The 16,532-nt window shown below is 35.8% G+C and overlaps 1 protein-coding gene across 1 annotated transcript in view; it reads left to right on the top strand.

Annotated features, from left to right (window-relative positions):
- The window catches only part of LOC107747391 (microtubule-associated tumor suppressor 1-like), a 56,815-nt gene that overhangs the window by 4,635 nt on the left and 35,648 nt on the right, over positions 1–16,532 (top strand). The window contains exons 2-6 of the mRNA XM_016561857.1: positions 4,422–5,933; positions 7,962–8,109; positions 11,917–12,096; positions 13,247–13,387; positions 15,300–15,404. Coding sequence (XP_016417343.1) covers positions 4,584–5,933; positions 7,962–8,109; positions 11,917–12,096; positions 13,247–13,387; positions 15,300–15,404 — 1,924 coding nt within the window. The 5' untranslated portion in view covers positions 4,422–4,583. The remainder of the gene's footprint in view (positions 1–4,421; positions 5,934–7,961; positions 8,110–11,916; positions 12,097–13,246; positions 13,388–15,299; positions 15,405–16,532) is intronic.

Genomic DNA, 16,532 nt, shown 5'->3' with positions numbered 1-16,532 from the left:
TGATACAGCTCAGTAATATTGATTATATAAGTTCATGGGACACCTTCTGTTGTTGCTGGGGCCCTATAGGCACTAAGGAGTGTTCTACAGATCCACTCAGTTCAGTCCTAGAACATCACATTCATTCTCTGGATCATTCTGTCAGGGAAAGAAGCATTAGCCACCCTTCGCTTCACTGTTCTGAGGGCCAGTGGGCAGAGTAGTGAAAGAAAACTGGGTTGATGTCAGCCAGTCACTGGTGTGACGATGCCATAAAACACCATTCTGATTTAAATGCATGTGCTACTGCAGATTTTTGAGCCAGGTGGATTTTGAAAGCAGCTTCTAAAAATATGTATATGTTTGATTATTAAGTGTAAGCACAGTTATTGTAGGGAGAAAGGGTGTTTTTCTTAAACACTGTGGGAAAAATCACACATCATGTAGAAATATGTTCAGTCAAAGTAAATCGCATGCACAGATCATTTGTTTGTCAACTGAAACTGACTTTTTGCTGCTCTTCTCCGTACACTCAACGCCTGTTGTTGATCTCATTATATTTATTTGTGAATTTGTTGAATTTTTGTGTATCTCTATACATTTATTTGTGGGTCATAATCTATTCATTTGGAATAATGGAACAAAAGTAGCCCCTACTTTTACTCTATTTTTCACAACAAAACATAGTCTTACTTTTTGCATATTTTATGTTTGTTACTTTAGTTAGAGGAGAAAAACTGTATTAAAATTTATTTTTTTCATTTCTAGTAGGGCTGCACAATTAATCGAATTTCTAATCGCGATTACAATTTTGGATGCCACAATTACGTAATCGTTCAAAGTGGCAATTAATCGTTCAAAGTCCACTTATGTTATTCTGCACGCTTAAGATACGTTTTTTTTTCTTTCTACATGTTATCTTAAGGGTTTTTCCCATTATTTTAGTTTTAGTTTTAGTATAACATTATAATACCATTCATATTTTTACTTTTTTATAATTTAAAGAAGAAACCAATCCGACGCTGTGTTTCGTTGTGAAAGCGAAACTACTTTGTTTGGCCTTCCAAAAGAGGACACGACTATAAATCAGTGGTTAAGTTGTATTTACAACACTGTTCCAGAACAGTTCAACCCAAATGCAGACATGGTTTTATTCCAAAAGAGGACGATATCACGCAACACGTAAAAAGACAGTATACGTCATTATAATCCGTAATTATGTACCCACTGGATGCAACAAATGCCTCGTTTATAATGGGTTTTAATGTTTTTGTCTCGTCGCTCTGGACGGACAGAGCATCACAATATGGTAAGGGGCGTAACATTTTCGTCACACGCGTGAGGTATTCGGCCAATCACAACGCACTAGATAGCTGGCCAATCAGAACACACCTCGCTTTTCAGACCGATGAGCTTTGTAAAAATCGACGCATTTCAGAAAGGCGGGGCATAGAGGAGAAACAATAATGTACAGTATGTGGAAAATAATGTGTTTTTTAAACTTTAAACCGCATAAACACATTTCATTACACCAAATACACAAAATAATGTTCTTTTTAGCAACATCATATGACCCCTTTAAGATTTTTAGCTGTGTATCTCTAGGCTTGAGATTTGTGAACTTTCTGTCCCAGCGTGATGCTCGCTCAGACTTATTTCAGGTGACAAGCATGCAGTGCAGCACAACAGGGCTCGCTTTTCTTGTCATCAATTGCGTTGTGTATAGCACACGTAAATGTGTAGGGGACTCTGCGAATCTGCTGGGTTTATGGAGACCATGACAATGAGTGTAGAGAAATGTGACATGTCTTGTAACCTCACATTTGTCCAGTTGATACCTCACTCTCATTCTCTTCACACCCCGGGGGTAAGGAGGACTGACCCTAACACAGCATGAAATCATTGCTGCAGTATGCCTCTCACTCACTCTCCCTTTCTCTATCCGGCTATGTGTCTCATCTCTCTGATAATCTAGGTAGAAATATGTTAAACCAAGTGTAATTATCAATCTCAGAAGATTATAGTGGCCTTGGATAACCCATGTTACACAGACAGAGAGAGCTATGCAGGTCAGGGTCATGTACTTCATGTTCAGTATCCCACTGCTTTCTGAGCTGAGCACAGTGGGAAACAAGAAAGTGTTGCATAATATCGTGATCACTGAATGTACATCTATAAAAAGGGCTGTTGATTGTTACAAGTACTTTTAAGATTTAGTTTTTTTTCTCTAAGTTCAGTACCGGGGGGGGGGGGCGGGGGTCTTCTATATTCATATAGAAAACATCTGTTTTCTATATGGATATATTTTAAATGTTTTTTTTTTCTGTGATGGCAAATCACAGGAGCCATTACTTCAGTTTTTACTGTCATGATCCTTCAGAAATCATTCTAATATTATCATTTCATATTATCAATGTTGAAAACAGTTTGTGCTGTGTATTTTTTAATTTTTTATTTGATCAATAGAACGTTCAAATGAACGGCAATTTTTTGAAACAGAAAGTTTTTGTAAGATTATAAATGTCTTTACTGTCACTTTTAATCAATTTAATGTGTCCTAATTCTGAATAAATAATTAATTGCTTTAATAAAAATCTTACTGACCCCAAACTTTTGAATGGTAGTGTATTTAACTTTTTGCCCAATAAAATGGTTCCTTGAATCAGCATGTCTCTTTCCATTAATACAACTTTACAATTGCCACTTACTAACAATAGCAAATAGCAAATCATGGTTTTGTGATGTTAAGTAAAGGCTATTAGTTATTTTAAGTCTCTTGATTGAAAATATGTCAACCCAGGAAAGAAAATTACTTTCATCAAATACTTTCATTGGGTTTTTAGTCCCTAGAAGTACCCTCTATATCAGTTCAACAATCATTGATTCATTGTGTACATGGTATGTTGAGAGGTCTAGTTAAAGGAGTCAAATAAGCACACAAAGTATTATGTTATATAACACTTTGTTAGTTAAACATTTCAATAGTTTTAAAGGTGAAGATTATCAGATTTTGTCTCTGTTTTGCATCGTAAAGATTGCTCATCTCATTCTGCAGATCTCAAGTGTTATGGTATATGCGCTTGTGCTGTCAGCAGCACTCTTATTAACAGTAGCCATATTTGTGACATAAGCATATCTCCGGAAGGTCAGCAGAGGATAATTTTGCCTGATTCTGATTTATTAGCATGTCACTTAGACAGTGCAATTTATTGTATCATCATTTGTGACTTTTTTTTTTTTAAACTATAATATTACCTACCTGTATTATGGTTGATATCTGCAAATCCACTCAATACATAGTAGATAACTTCATAAGTGATGCTTGTACTTTTGCATGAGTGCCATGAGATCATGCACCAGCTCTTAGAAAGGGCACAGACGCATTTTGCCACCCACACATCCTCCCAACCCGGCTTGATATCAGCATGTTCTTTGTATTAAAAGATGACTGTTGGTGTATTCAATGAAAGATTTTGTGAGCAGAACAATCAGACTCTTGGTCGTGGACCATTCAGCATTTATTTGGAAACACAAGGCCACCATTGTGGCTGTAACTGTCACCATTGCCTTGTGTGTGTGAGAGAGAATGCCCTGAATATCAAAATAAAAGCCTACTCCTTTTATTAGCTTTTATCTGCCCTACATTGTCACCCACATTTGATTAAAAAGTGTGACTCTGACACAACGCAGACTTGATTGTGCATGTGCATGCCGAAATTATGCAAAGAGTGACAAATTTAAAGATAAATTTCAATGCAGGCGGCTTTAAACAAGTTTTTCCAGTACTCAAGCAGACTAACAGCTTTAATGAATCAACTTAGAGTAAGAGAAAAAGAGTGTTTTATATTCTATTAGACACACACACACACACACACATACATACAGTACATACATTTACGAACTAACCCGAGACTGTCAAAACTACTTAAAGGCTAAATGTCAACATTAGCATATATGCAATGGTAAGCTTAATATATAATATAAGTTGAACAATGATTTCTTAGGGAAACTATATAAAAAGAGTTTGTTGATTTTTGTACTACATTTTCTTTATTTCTCTTTCCTTTGACTCTCATTATAGAAGAACAGGGAGCAATACATGAGAAATTGCCAGTAGGGAGCAGTAGTGCTCTTCATTAAACCTCTTTACAGTACAAGACATTTTCTTATCTTATAAAATATTGCGCTATGGTTTATTGTCATCTCATCTATTTCATTACTAGATTTGACTAGAAGTTGAGTCACAATCCTATTTTGTATTATTTTCTTATTTATTGATTTTTTTTTAATTCAACACTATACTGTTGGGTTTGCTTTTTCATATATGACTCTGGTTTCCCTGTGTTTATCTCAGTCTCTATAATCTTTAAATCTCTAACACAGTACAGATCAGGACTAGATGAAATACAACTGACATGCTGTTGTCTTTTCTTGTTCCTTAGAGTCATTAAAAGGGTGCCAGCAAAACTATGGACGTCATCTTCTGAATGATCAAAGCAATAGACTTTCTATGATGAGAAACACATTAATCCCTTCTTCTACAAAGTAGAGTATTTCCTGTCCATCAGTGCTGGATTGGATCTAGCTATGGGGGATGTGGCTGTATGATTGTGTCTCCATCCACAAGTCTCATGGAATCACCAACAAACAAATCTGAGCTTCCATCACCTGTACTTCCCAAGAGGCCTTCTCAGGGATCTCAGCATGGGATGTGTCTGGCATTACACAGTAGTGAACAGAGTAGCAATGCTTTCACCTCTAAGTCCCCATTGTCATCGTCGTCAACCTTGCTCCTGTACGATAGAGGTGAGACATCACCGGACTCAGTGCGTAGCTTGAGTAGTCTGAGCAGTGCCAGAACAGATAGTCCTCTGGATGTGGACATGCCAGAGGTGGAGATGGGAAAAGCAACAGCCAGCAGTGATGATTCTGGCATACAGAGCCCAGACTGCAGACCAGACTACAGTGAGGACAACGACAACTCCGTGTCTGTCTATCTGGATGCTAATGAAGACTGTTGGAGTGACAATGACAACAACAATGTCACTTTGGTGGTAACACAAAAGGTTGGCCAAGCTGATGGTGATGATACATCCTTGTGCTCTTCAGAAAACGGCGATGATGATGATGACACTGAAGAGGAGGAGGAAGAAGACTCTTTTCTTTCTTTAGCCTCTGTTGAATTAATAATGAAGAGCCAAGTTGGTGTCTCTGATCTGGAAGTCTCTACCAGCTCTGAAGTGGTGATGCCAATCAGTGTTTCACCAGAAGGCCAACAAGCAGAAGTTCCTAACATGGCTATGGTGAATGAACACCAAAGGGAAGTTGTGTATGAAAAAGAGGAAGTTGTGTTGTCTTCAGCCATTCAAGAAACTGATGTCATGAATGAGACAGTGGTGTCTCTTGAAAATACTCCTATAACAGATACCAGAAACATAACTTCTTACATCTCAAAAGAGGAAAACCAGCCAAAGTCCACACCAAAAAAGACCAGTGATCTGGAAGGACGTGTTTATGCCAAGCCTCCTACAAGGGCTACTCTGACCAAAGCCACAAAACCTGAGGCGAAGAGGTTACCCAGGCCAGACCTGAGGAACGTGAAGGCCAAGATCATCTCCAGGGCTGCCTCTGCACCAAGATCAGCCAATCCCACAAAAACAAACACTAATGTTAACCAGTCAGCTTCAGGAAGTGTGAAGGTTCTTGCTAGTAGGAAGGTGGAAAATAAAGCTGTTGGAACAAGAAGTAGATCATCATCAAACCATACAAGAGGGAAAGAAACAAAGATGGTGGTCAGTGGCGGTCAAGAGAAAGATGTAAACACTTTATCCTTGCCGACGCAAGGAGAAGAAACAATGAAGTCAGAATATCCTCCTTCAATTGATTTTAAAGATGAAGAAGAGCCTCAACTTGAGAAAGAAGCTTGGGAAGAAACCTCTAAGAGCACCAGCAAGGTTAGTGACCGAGTTCTCCCCTTATTCCCTCATGCAGTTTAAGTTACTGTTTTCTGTTGTAGCTGTTGTTGTTGTGCATAATAATATTGAAACAAACATTAAAAATCCATTTGTATCTAGGCTATATGAAGGACATATATTTCTCTGGAGGTATTTGCATTTTATGTAATTCATTTAGTTTGTACATTTAGAAATGTTTTTACATTTTATTTAAACCATAGGCTACATTTTACAGTTTGTGTATTTATATTTTACTATTTTTAAAACATTTAGTACATTTAGAAAAAGCTTTTATTATTGTTGTTGTTGTTGTTGTTACAACTTTTATTAAGATTTATTAATTCAGATTTTAGGAATACTAAGCCTTTTGTTAGTTTTTTATTAAGTACTTTACAAGTTTTTACAATTACAAAAATGTTTACATTTTAGTATTGTTATTATTACTTTTATTAATGTGTATTTATTAAAATTGTTGCTATTATTAAAACTTGTATTAATTTTTATTCAGTACATTTACATTTTATATATATTTACTATAATGAAAACCTTTATTACTGATTACATTTAGTTTCATTTAGTAACATTTTTACATTTAGTAAAAACTTTATCAGACATCATCAGGCATTCTAATGAAGCATCCTTTGACTAGTCAAGTAAGTTACATATATTGGGATGGACAGACAGGGTCAGACTGAGACCCAGTCAGTGGAAACTAGAGCCCGACCGATATGTTTTTTTTGGGGGGCCGATACCGATACTGATATTAGGGAGTAAAAAAAGGCTGATATTCACTTGAATGCCCTTTGAATATAACGTGTACGTTCCCTTGGAACTGGAATCATGGCGGAATATCATGAGTCCACTTCGCAGGGCACTTACGGTCGAATAAGGCAACGCTTGAATATCGGCATATTCGGCGATACCGATATATCTGCGTCAGGCTCATATCGGCCGATAAAATCGGCAAAACGATATATCGGTCGGACTCTAGTGGAAACATGTTAACTTTTGATCACCAATGGCAGGAAGTATTAAGATTAGGAAGCATTCTAGATTTACACCCAGGCCTTTCAGGTTGTTTGTGTCATTTATGCACATACATCCAAATTTTGGTATACTCAAACTGGAACATTAATTTAAACCGACATATGAATAGCAGCTGTCTGATTCCATGTCAATGTTCTCCTCATGAGGAGAACTGCTTCAACAAGTCCAGCTCTATACGTGTCATCACATGATTGAGCTATGCTGTTATTCAGGCTTAAATGTGTTATTAGGTTGGGTCTAACCAAATGTCAAGAGTAAATGCAGACCTCAAAAAGGTTTTCAAATGTAAACACTGTGATCAGTGGCAAACACAAATATTCATTTGTGCATCAACACCTTGTTTTCTCTATATGTTCACTGTCCAGTCTTACAGCATGTCAGAGCGCTTACGCAATTATACGTAAGTGCTTTTGCATGTTTCTGCTTTACTGTTTTGTTAAGAAACATCTAAAAGCTTAAAATTCCAGTTCCCTCTCTCACTTTTCTGCCTTTTTCAACTTGGTTAGAGAACATGAGTGAGATGTTTTTGCCAATAAAACAACTGTCTTGGAACAGAATGAGGAGGGAAACATTCCTGAGAGGAGTCTGACTCATATGAACATTGATTCAGACAACATAATCTTTCCACAAACTCACTCCATGTGTGTGTCGAGCGTTCAGAAACGAGGGGGAGAAAAGGAAAAGGTCTGGGCTGGTCCTGGTCCTGGCATCAGAAGCCCTGAGGGAATAACACAATAGAAACGTTTTCCCTTTGCTTTTTTCTTTTTTTTCTTCTTCTGCTTTTTGGAGCTGACGAGTCTTATTTCCCCTCCCTCCTTTCCGCTCCTCCTCCCTCTCCTTCTTGCTTCTCTCTCTCTCTCTGTACCGCTGCACATTTTCTGTCTGTTCTGTGGAATGGCTAACACTATGGTTAGCCTACGGCGCCCAGAGTTGGGCTCTCTCGCTTGGGATGCTGTTGCTAATCAACAACTCTTTCTCCAGACTGTGTCTTCCAAGTTGGGACCATCTCTAGGGACTAACAGTACCTCCACCTCTGGACCCCCAGAAACCAGACTGAAGCCCTCTAACCGAGAAGCCCGACCCACAGGTAGTCTGGGTCCACCGGGAGGCCGAGCGGTTCAGCCGGCTGGTGAGTTTTGCTTGTTTAACACTCCACATGCACAGAAGAAAATCTCAAAGGCATTGTTTAAGGAAGTAGGCAGAGTGAACGCTGCAGTGGAAGAGCTTCTAGATTGTTTTCTTCAGTGTAATGTTTCCTGTAAGCTTATACTGATATTGTAAGTGCGATTATTTTACCAGCATCACTGTCACAGTTCAGGTAACTAAAAACAAAAATGTATTGTCTGCCTGATGCACATTTGCAAAATAATTTGACATAATTTGGTTTTTAAATGTGTGTACATATTGTTTTTATATAGAGCTGATTATAATTTCTAAATTGTTTCTTTGTTTCTTTCAATTTAATTTACAAATTGTACACTTTTATTTTTATTACACTACCATTCAAAGGTTTGGGTTTAGTAAGTTTTTTTTTTAAGAAATTAATTATTTATTCAGAAAGGACACATTAAATTGATTAAAAGTGACATTGATTAAAAGTGACAGTAAAATTTTATATTAAAAACATGTATTTTGAACTTTGTATTCAACCAAGAATCCTGAATATATATATATATATATATATTTATATATATTCAACATTAATAATGAGCAATGTTTCTTAAGCATCAATTCAGCATATTACAATGATTATTCTGAAGAATCCTGTGACACTAAAGACTGGAGTAATGGCTGCTGAAAATTCAGCTTTGCCATAAATTACAATTTTAAATATTAAAATAAAATACAGCTATAAATTGTAAAAATAGTTCACAATACAGATTTACTTTCTGATCAAATAAATGCAGCCTTGATAAGCAAAAGACGCTTCTTCTAAAAAACGTTAGAAAAAATATCTTACCGACCCTGAAGCTTTTGAACAATAGTGTATATTTTATTATTTAGAATTGTTATTATTTATTTATTCAAATAATAAACTAAATATATAATAGACAAAATAAATGATAATATAAGGAAATAATAAAATATATAAGTAATTACCTAACCTCAAAATATTTTTATTGCATTGTTTTTTTTTTTTTGCTAAAATAAGTAAATCAATGTAATTACTTCATTTATGACTCACTTTTAAAGACGTCCCCAAAAAGGTTTTGTCAGATTTAACTTCTTTATTTTTTGTTCCCTAAAACATGTTAAAAAACTACTTTTAAAGTGGTCCTCACTATTCGACAGGATCATAAATAAGATTTTTTTTTGCTTTAAATCAGCTGTGTGAGAATTAGGTTAGGGGTTTAGCAAATAGAATCACCTCCTTATAAAAACCATTAGGTCTATGAGATGTCCTTACTAGTGAATCCAACATGTGTCTGTGTTATGGAGTGAGCGGGAAGCTGCAGCTGGTGTTAATAAGCCTGCAGAACTCAACACTTCAGTGTCCAAACCTTGCTCAGTGTTACGTAACTCTCCTCTCTGTCTGTGCCCACATGTTCATCATTTAAAGCCAAAACACACACTTGAGTTTTACACTTCACACTTAACTTCAGTTTCCTGTCTCATTTTGTCCATTCATCTCTATCGCTCTTTGCCATTCTCTCTCTTTCCGTTTCTTGTGTGTGTAGCCTAAGGCAGTTTTCCTGTTCTGGTCAGAAAAAGACGTCTTATTGTGCTCAGTGTGTGTATGTGTCTATATGTCTACACTTTTGAAAAGTTTTGGGCTGTCCCGTAACTTAACCTTTCTCTGTGTTTTCCCTTTTCTTTCTCTTTCTCTTTTGCGTGTTTCCTCTTTCTTTAATTACAAGGGGATGCAGGGATATGTTTGGGTGCTTGTGGTTTCAGGGGCCATATTCTATATGTTTGTGTGTGTCATGTTTCAGTGTCAATGAAAAGTAGAATTGAATCAAGCAGAGAAGGTCACATTCCTACTAGACAATCGTCGTCTTGTTTCTCCACAGAGACCACAGGCCCACACTGTGATTTTCGCTCCACAATCTAATAGCTGCCAATCAGGGGAAAGTTTTGTGTTGAAGGATATCTGTTACTGTGGAGTCAGATTCACAAAACACTGCCATTTTTATGCCACCAGGACTACTACGTATATAATTAACAGGATACAGAAGTTCCATTGCTTACATTATTTGAGAGATGTACTCTTTTTAGTTCCTTATGCAGATGCCATTTTAATATTAAACACTGATTTCATGGAAATAAGTGAGCGATATGCATTTGCAAAGTTACTCTTAAAATCTTTATCAGTATTTTATTATGTTTGCACTTATTAGCTTCATCAAGGTGAACTCTGTTAAAGGGAGAAAACAATTGTGATACTTTTTTTTTTTACACAAAAATATTTTTTTTATAAATTATTATTCTTTATATGAAGCACAAGATTATTGACTTTAAATAAAATTAGTGTGGCTCAAGGATATTTGCTGGTTAAGGACATTATTTTTGTGCCTTCGATATATATTATGATTTCATTGAAAACGTTTTTAATCAACTTTAAAAAATATTTTGAATTCATAAAAGTGTAATATACACTACAGTTCAAAAGTTTTCATTTTTTTGAAGAAATGTATACTTTTATTCGTTGATTGATCAAGAGTGACAGTGTAAAGACATTTATAATGTTACAAAAGATTTACTATTTCAAATAAATGCTGGTCTTTTGAACTGTCTATTTGGGAGAGTATCTTATCACGATTTCAAAAATAACAGCTCATCATTCATTCATTTCTGAAAGGTCCTGTGACATTGAAGACTGGAGTAATGGCTGCTTAATATTCAGCTTTGCCATCAGAGGAATAAATTACATTTTTAAATATATTAAACAGAAAACAGTTCATTTTAGTTGTATTTATATTTCACAATATTACCTTATTTTACTGTAGTTTATCATTTAATTTTAAGGTACAAATGGTTTTGGGTGATTGTTTAACCTAATTATTTATTCATTTAGCTACACAGATTTAGCTGCACCACTGCACCTTTTTTCTGCATTGTTGTTTGCTTTCCTAATTGTAGATAGTGATGAGTGATCAGATAAATCCACTTGCAGAATAAAAACCCAAAGTCAGACTTCGCCTGGAGGTGAACAAGCAAAATGTAGTACCATGTGTTCTCCAACAGGTGGCATGTATCTCACTTATTGGTCTCACTGCTGTTGAATTTAGTGCCGTTTAAACACTTATTTCAAAAGCATAGGAAAGAGCAGGGGGTTCAGAGAGTGGTTTCTGGATCTGACTCTGGAGAAAGTGAGTAATCTCACTGTACCAGACCAGCAGATTCAAACATACCTGTAAATACAGCAGGTGACATGATGTGTATTTGTGCTGGTTGGTCTCCATAGCAGTGCCCCCAGAAGACCTTACGTTATGTACAGGATGTGTTTGTGTGAGGTGTTCAACCCATTGGAGTCAGAAACAGGATGCAGGAGACACACAAAGATTTCCCAGCACACTACTGCACGTTTCACAAAGAAAAAGACACAAACACAACACAAACTTCCCAGAAATTGGGTGGTGGTACTTATTTGGTTTTACTTTTTCTACACCTTGTTAAAAAAAAAAAAACATCAATAAATAACTGTAAATCAGTCAGGATAATCTTTAATCATATCAGTTTGTATGCATGAAAATATTTCATAAGTATTTTTTTTTTTTTTAAACAGAATCATTATGCTCAAGATCAGCATGGCTGAATGTACATCTGTATGCTATATAAATAACTACAGTCTATTAAATAATTGATTACAGTGTGAGGGGAGCTGCCTGAATAGAACTGATATGAAAACATATCCAGTTTAGCTGGAATATGCTTTGGTATCACTGAAGATGGCAAGTAGAATTGATTTATAACTATTTTGTTCTTTTGCAATCAGGTATTCCAAGGATGCGCAGCACAGTACCCTGCAGTCCCACTTCTGTTTCCAGCCCTTCTTATAAAGGTCCTCAGAAAGCTGCATCTTCCAAACTACCTGTCAAAGGCCTACCCACAAGCCCCAGCAGCACATCACTGGGAAGTACAATCAGCGAAAGCAACAATATTGCTGTAAACAAAGGTGCGTGTCTGTAAGAGATCAAGTCACCATCTCAATCCTAAGGTTTTTAAGTGCATACTCTTAGTGCTAAAATACATGCATTTGCTCACGCTGAATACATTTATTAATCAGCACTTTGAAGAAACAAGACATTTACTTAAGATGCAGATGAAACATGAATATACACTAAAGTACTATGGTATTAACATTTGAGAGACACATTTTTTCTGAGCTTTAATAAAATCTTCAGAACTTAGACTGCCCTCATTCCTTTGCTCAGGTCAAAGGTCACGTCTGCTCTGCGTTTAGCAGTGACTGCAGCAACAATCGTATACAATACAATCTCTGCCATTCCAAAGCTGTGTGTTGTAGACGTTAATCACAACATCCTCTGCATGACACCCTCTCTGAATCATGATTAGTTCATTCTCATACACTCCTGCTGTCGCACAGTATACTCTGAACTTACATTCAAGAATAATCAAGATAGCCACTGAGTTGTCATGGTAACTTGGAGAAATGAGATCTAGTTTCAGTAGGAATACATGTGATAAAGAATAAACAATAACGGTTTTCAAGGTAAATTCACAACAAAACGGCCCATTAATATTGAAACAAAAGCCTTTTATTTGAATGAGTAACTGATACAGTGATCACGTTGTAGTGCTGTGTGATGAATTTCTTAGCTTTTTAAGTCTTTTACTAATTGCATTTTATGAACTTTTAATCATTTGTGGCATTAAGAAATTGGGTCCTTATTTGAGTTTGTTAATGGGTGGCATATTTTTGCACAATCACATACTCAGTATTTTTATTTATTTATTTATTTATAAGATTTGTTTACCTGCAAAAAAACTGCTTAAGGTATTATTAATATGTGTTTTCAGTGATATATAGACATTTAAACATTAATTTAAAAACAAATATCAGTAAATGTAAGTGAAAGTAACATTTAAAATGTGAACTGGAACAAGACAGTAAATTTATATTCAAGATATATTCTCTGAAAACAAATCTTAATATCGTATGCAATTGTGCTTTTTAGGTATATGTATAATTTTATAGAAGTTTTGGCATTTAAAACAGGATCAAATGCTAATTAAGAATAATGTTTTTTGCGTTGTACACAATATTGTTTTATAATGTGATGTGATGATTTCTCTTTAACCAGTTCCTGCTGAGGGGATAAAGAGTGAGGAGAAGTCTATCAAACAATTACTGGCATCCCAGGTTCAAGGAAAGTGTCTAGTTAGCAAACCTGTATCAGGGCACCGCAGCAGAACGAGCTCCACACCGTCTAAACCAGCGGCAGGTGGGAGAAACATACATACATGTCTCTCTAGCAGCACCCACAATGCACCTGTATTTACCAGAGTCCACATTCATCTGTCTCTCATCATTTATTATTTACTCTTCAAAACAGCCTCAAAGGGAATCTCACTCTCCTGTCGTCAAGAACATCTATAAACATTAATCAGTGGGAAAGCTCTGATTATCTTAAGCTAATGACACTGCAATTAGCAGTCCTTTGATATCATTTTACCACAGTAGGATTACTACCATATACCCCTCTTAATAGGTTTTTAAAAAAAAATTTAAATACCCTAATTCGTTATTGTAGATTGTGTATAGTTCCATTCTTTTGTTATGCCAACAGCAACTGATATAAATAGTAAAATATTTTTTTTATATATGGAAAGTTAATGCAAATCATGCACAAAACATTGTTTAAAAATAGTCATTGTTATAATTGAAACAAGTTAAAATTTACCCTATATGCAAAATTGCAATAAAATATGAAAATGCTTTTGAGAGAATATATCTTGGACATATTACTGTATATCATGTGGCACCAGTAGATTAAAAAAAATCATTTAATTAGTAAGGTCTGTAAGATGTTTTTGAAAGTATTATTTTTTTTGAACAAGCACACATTAAATTGATCAAAAGTGACAGTAAAGACTGTCGCAAAAGATTTATATTTGAAATAAATGATGTTCTTTGCAACTTTATATTTATTATATGTAATTAATGTTTAATCTATTATATATTTATAATAGATGAAAATGTATCATGGTGTAACGGAGCCGATGAGACGAGAGGCATGCGGATCCATATGCAAGCTTTTATTTACAGGCAGGGTCAACACAGGCAAGAGTCGGACACCAGCAAACAGATATGTAGAGGGCAAGACAAAAGAGTAATCCAAAACAAGCAATAATCCAATCGAGGTGCAAACACAGTCCGAATCAGCAAGGCAAAGGGTAAATCCAAGACAGGCTATAAACTTCAGGGCAGGCAGAAATCAGACAGGACGAGATAACAGGCTAGGATCAAGACACGGGAAATCAGACTATGAACAAGGCTAGACTCATGAACTTGAAAGGGCTCCGTAAAGTAGCTATCCCTAGGTGAGCGATAAATGCTGAACAATACTCTGCCTTGAATGGTGGTGTGAGACTGATTTATATAGTGTGTGTTATTGGTAGCAGCTGGTGTGATTGGATTCAGGTGAGCTTGTGATTAGTGCAATGGAGCATGGGAAATGTAGTCCAGGGTGATGTGTAACAGTCTGTGTGGTGTGAGAGTCAATATAATGGGAGGGCGACCTCTGGTGGCAAGCAGACGGAAGTTCATGGACAGGATTCGTGACACATGGCTTCCACAAAAATATTAAGCAGCGCACCTATTGATAATAATAAGAAATGGTTCTTTAGCACCAAATCAGCATATTACAATTATTTCTGAAGGGTCATGTGATACTGAAGACTGAAAATACATTTAAAATATATTAGAAAACAGTTATTTAAAATTGTATTAATATTTCACAATATTACTGCTATTATATTTATTATTATTATTATTTTATTTATTTATTTTATCAAATAAATGCAGTCTGGGGAGCATAAGAGACTTCTTTCAAAAACATTAAAAAATCTTATAAACCCCAAATTTCTGAATGTAGTGTATTATGCACAAATCAAGACAAGATATTCCTTAAAGATGCCTAAAGATTGCAAGACTGATTGTTTATAGTTAATACTGATTGCCTTGCTAATTGCTTTGAGTTATGAGGGAGGATTGTTAAGGTTTCTGTCCCAGTCGTTGCCATAAATACACTCATGCACCTACAACCTCTACAGTACATCTGACTCTGCCACTGAAACCTGCCACTGCGCAGTCTGTTAACATGAAGTTTGATTTCTTCTGCACTATTTCATTAGGGCTGAAGGCCCCAGCTGTGACCAGCCACGTGACAGCTAAGACCAACCAGAATGCTTTGCAACGCAGTGGATCTGCGCGACTCATTCGCTCATCATCAGTAGCAGGTAAGGACAGAGAAGATTTCATAGTGTGTGTGTCCATATCCATATACGCTCTACCACTGCTGCATTGTCAAAAGCTTAAACTGTTTGTATCCTTGCTATCACTTTTAGTCATCACCGTTTCACTTCCAAAACTTTGTGGTGTGTATGTGGCCTTTTGAAGTGTTTTGTGAAGTAGGTTTAATTGTGGGTTTAATTCATGCACTGTGCTACATTTTAGAAATAGACAGTTTGGTGGTTAATCAAAACATAAATATGGCCATAGGATATAAAAGTTATAGAATGATTGAACAGTGGATTCCTCTGTATCTGTGCTCATGCATTTCTCTCACACACATGTGGTACAGTGGCAAAAAAGTATGTGAACCCATTGGGATTAGTCGTTTTTTTTGTGTTAATTGGTTATAAAATGTCATCTGATCACCATTAAAGTCACAAGTATTGACACGCACAATGTGCTTTCACTAAAAGCACACAAACAGTTATAATCTTTCATGTGTTTATTGAACACATCCCATTAAACATTGACTGTGGAAAAAGTAAGTGAACTTTACGTTGTTGATGTTGATGATCTGAATGATCCACAACAGTTTTTTTGTGATGAGTTTCATGAGTTGTTCATGACTCACTTGTTTGTTCTGAGCAGTTAACTGCCTACTCTTCTTCAGAAAAATCTTCCAGGTCCTGTACATTCTTTGGTTTTCCAGCATATTCTTCATAGTTGAACCCTTTACAACAGTGACTATGATTTTGAGATACATCTTTTCACACTTAGGACATCTAATGGAGTTATACACAGCTATTACAAAGGGTGAAAACATTCACTGAAGAAAACATAAAAATTTATTTATTCATATTAATGTATGTGATTTGAATCATTTATTGTCTGCTAAAGGAAGGCAGGTTCATGAGCAAAAGGAGATATTTATTTATTTATTTATTTTTTTTAAACACATTAGATAGAGTATATATATATAGAGTACTAGATAACCCCATGGACCCTTTTCACAAGACTGTGATGACGCATTTAACGGTAATCAGCATCGTAAATCCTCGAAAGTTTTTCATATTTGTATTTAAAAAAAAATGTATGTACATTTATAACACTATTATTTGTATTATATCACCTTT

This window comes from Sinocyclocheilus rhinocerous, unplaced genomic scaffold, assembly GCF_001515625.1.
Source record: "Sinocyclocheilus rhinocerous isolate Xijiao unplaced genomic scaffold, SAMN03320098_v1.1 scaffold829, whole genome shotgun sequence".
NCBI lineage: Eukaryota > Metazoa > Chordata > Actinopteri > Cypriniformes > Cyprinidae > Sinocyclocheilus > Sinocyclocheilus rhinocerous.
This window is presented reverse-complemented; position numbering and strand designations above follow the sequence as displayed.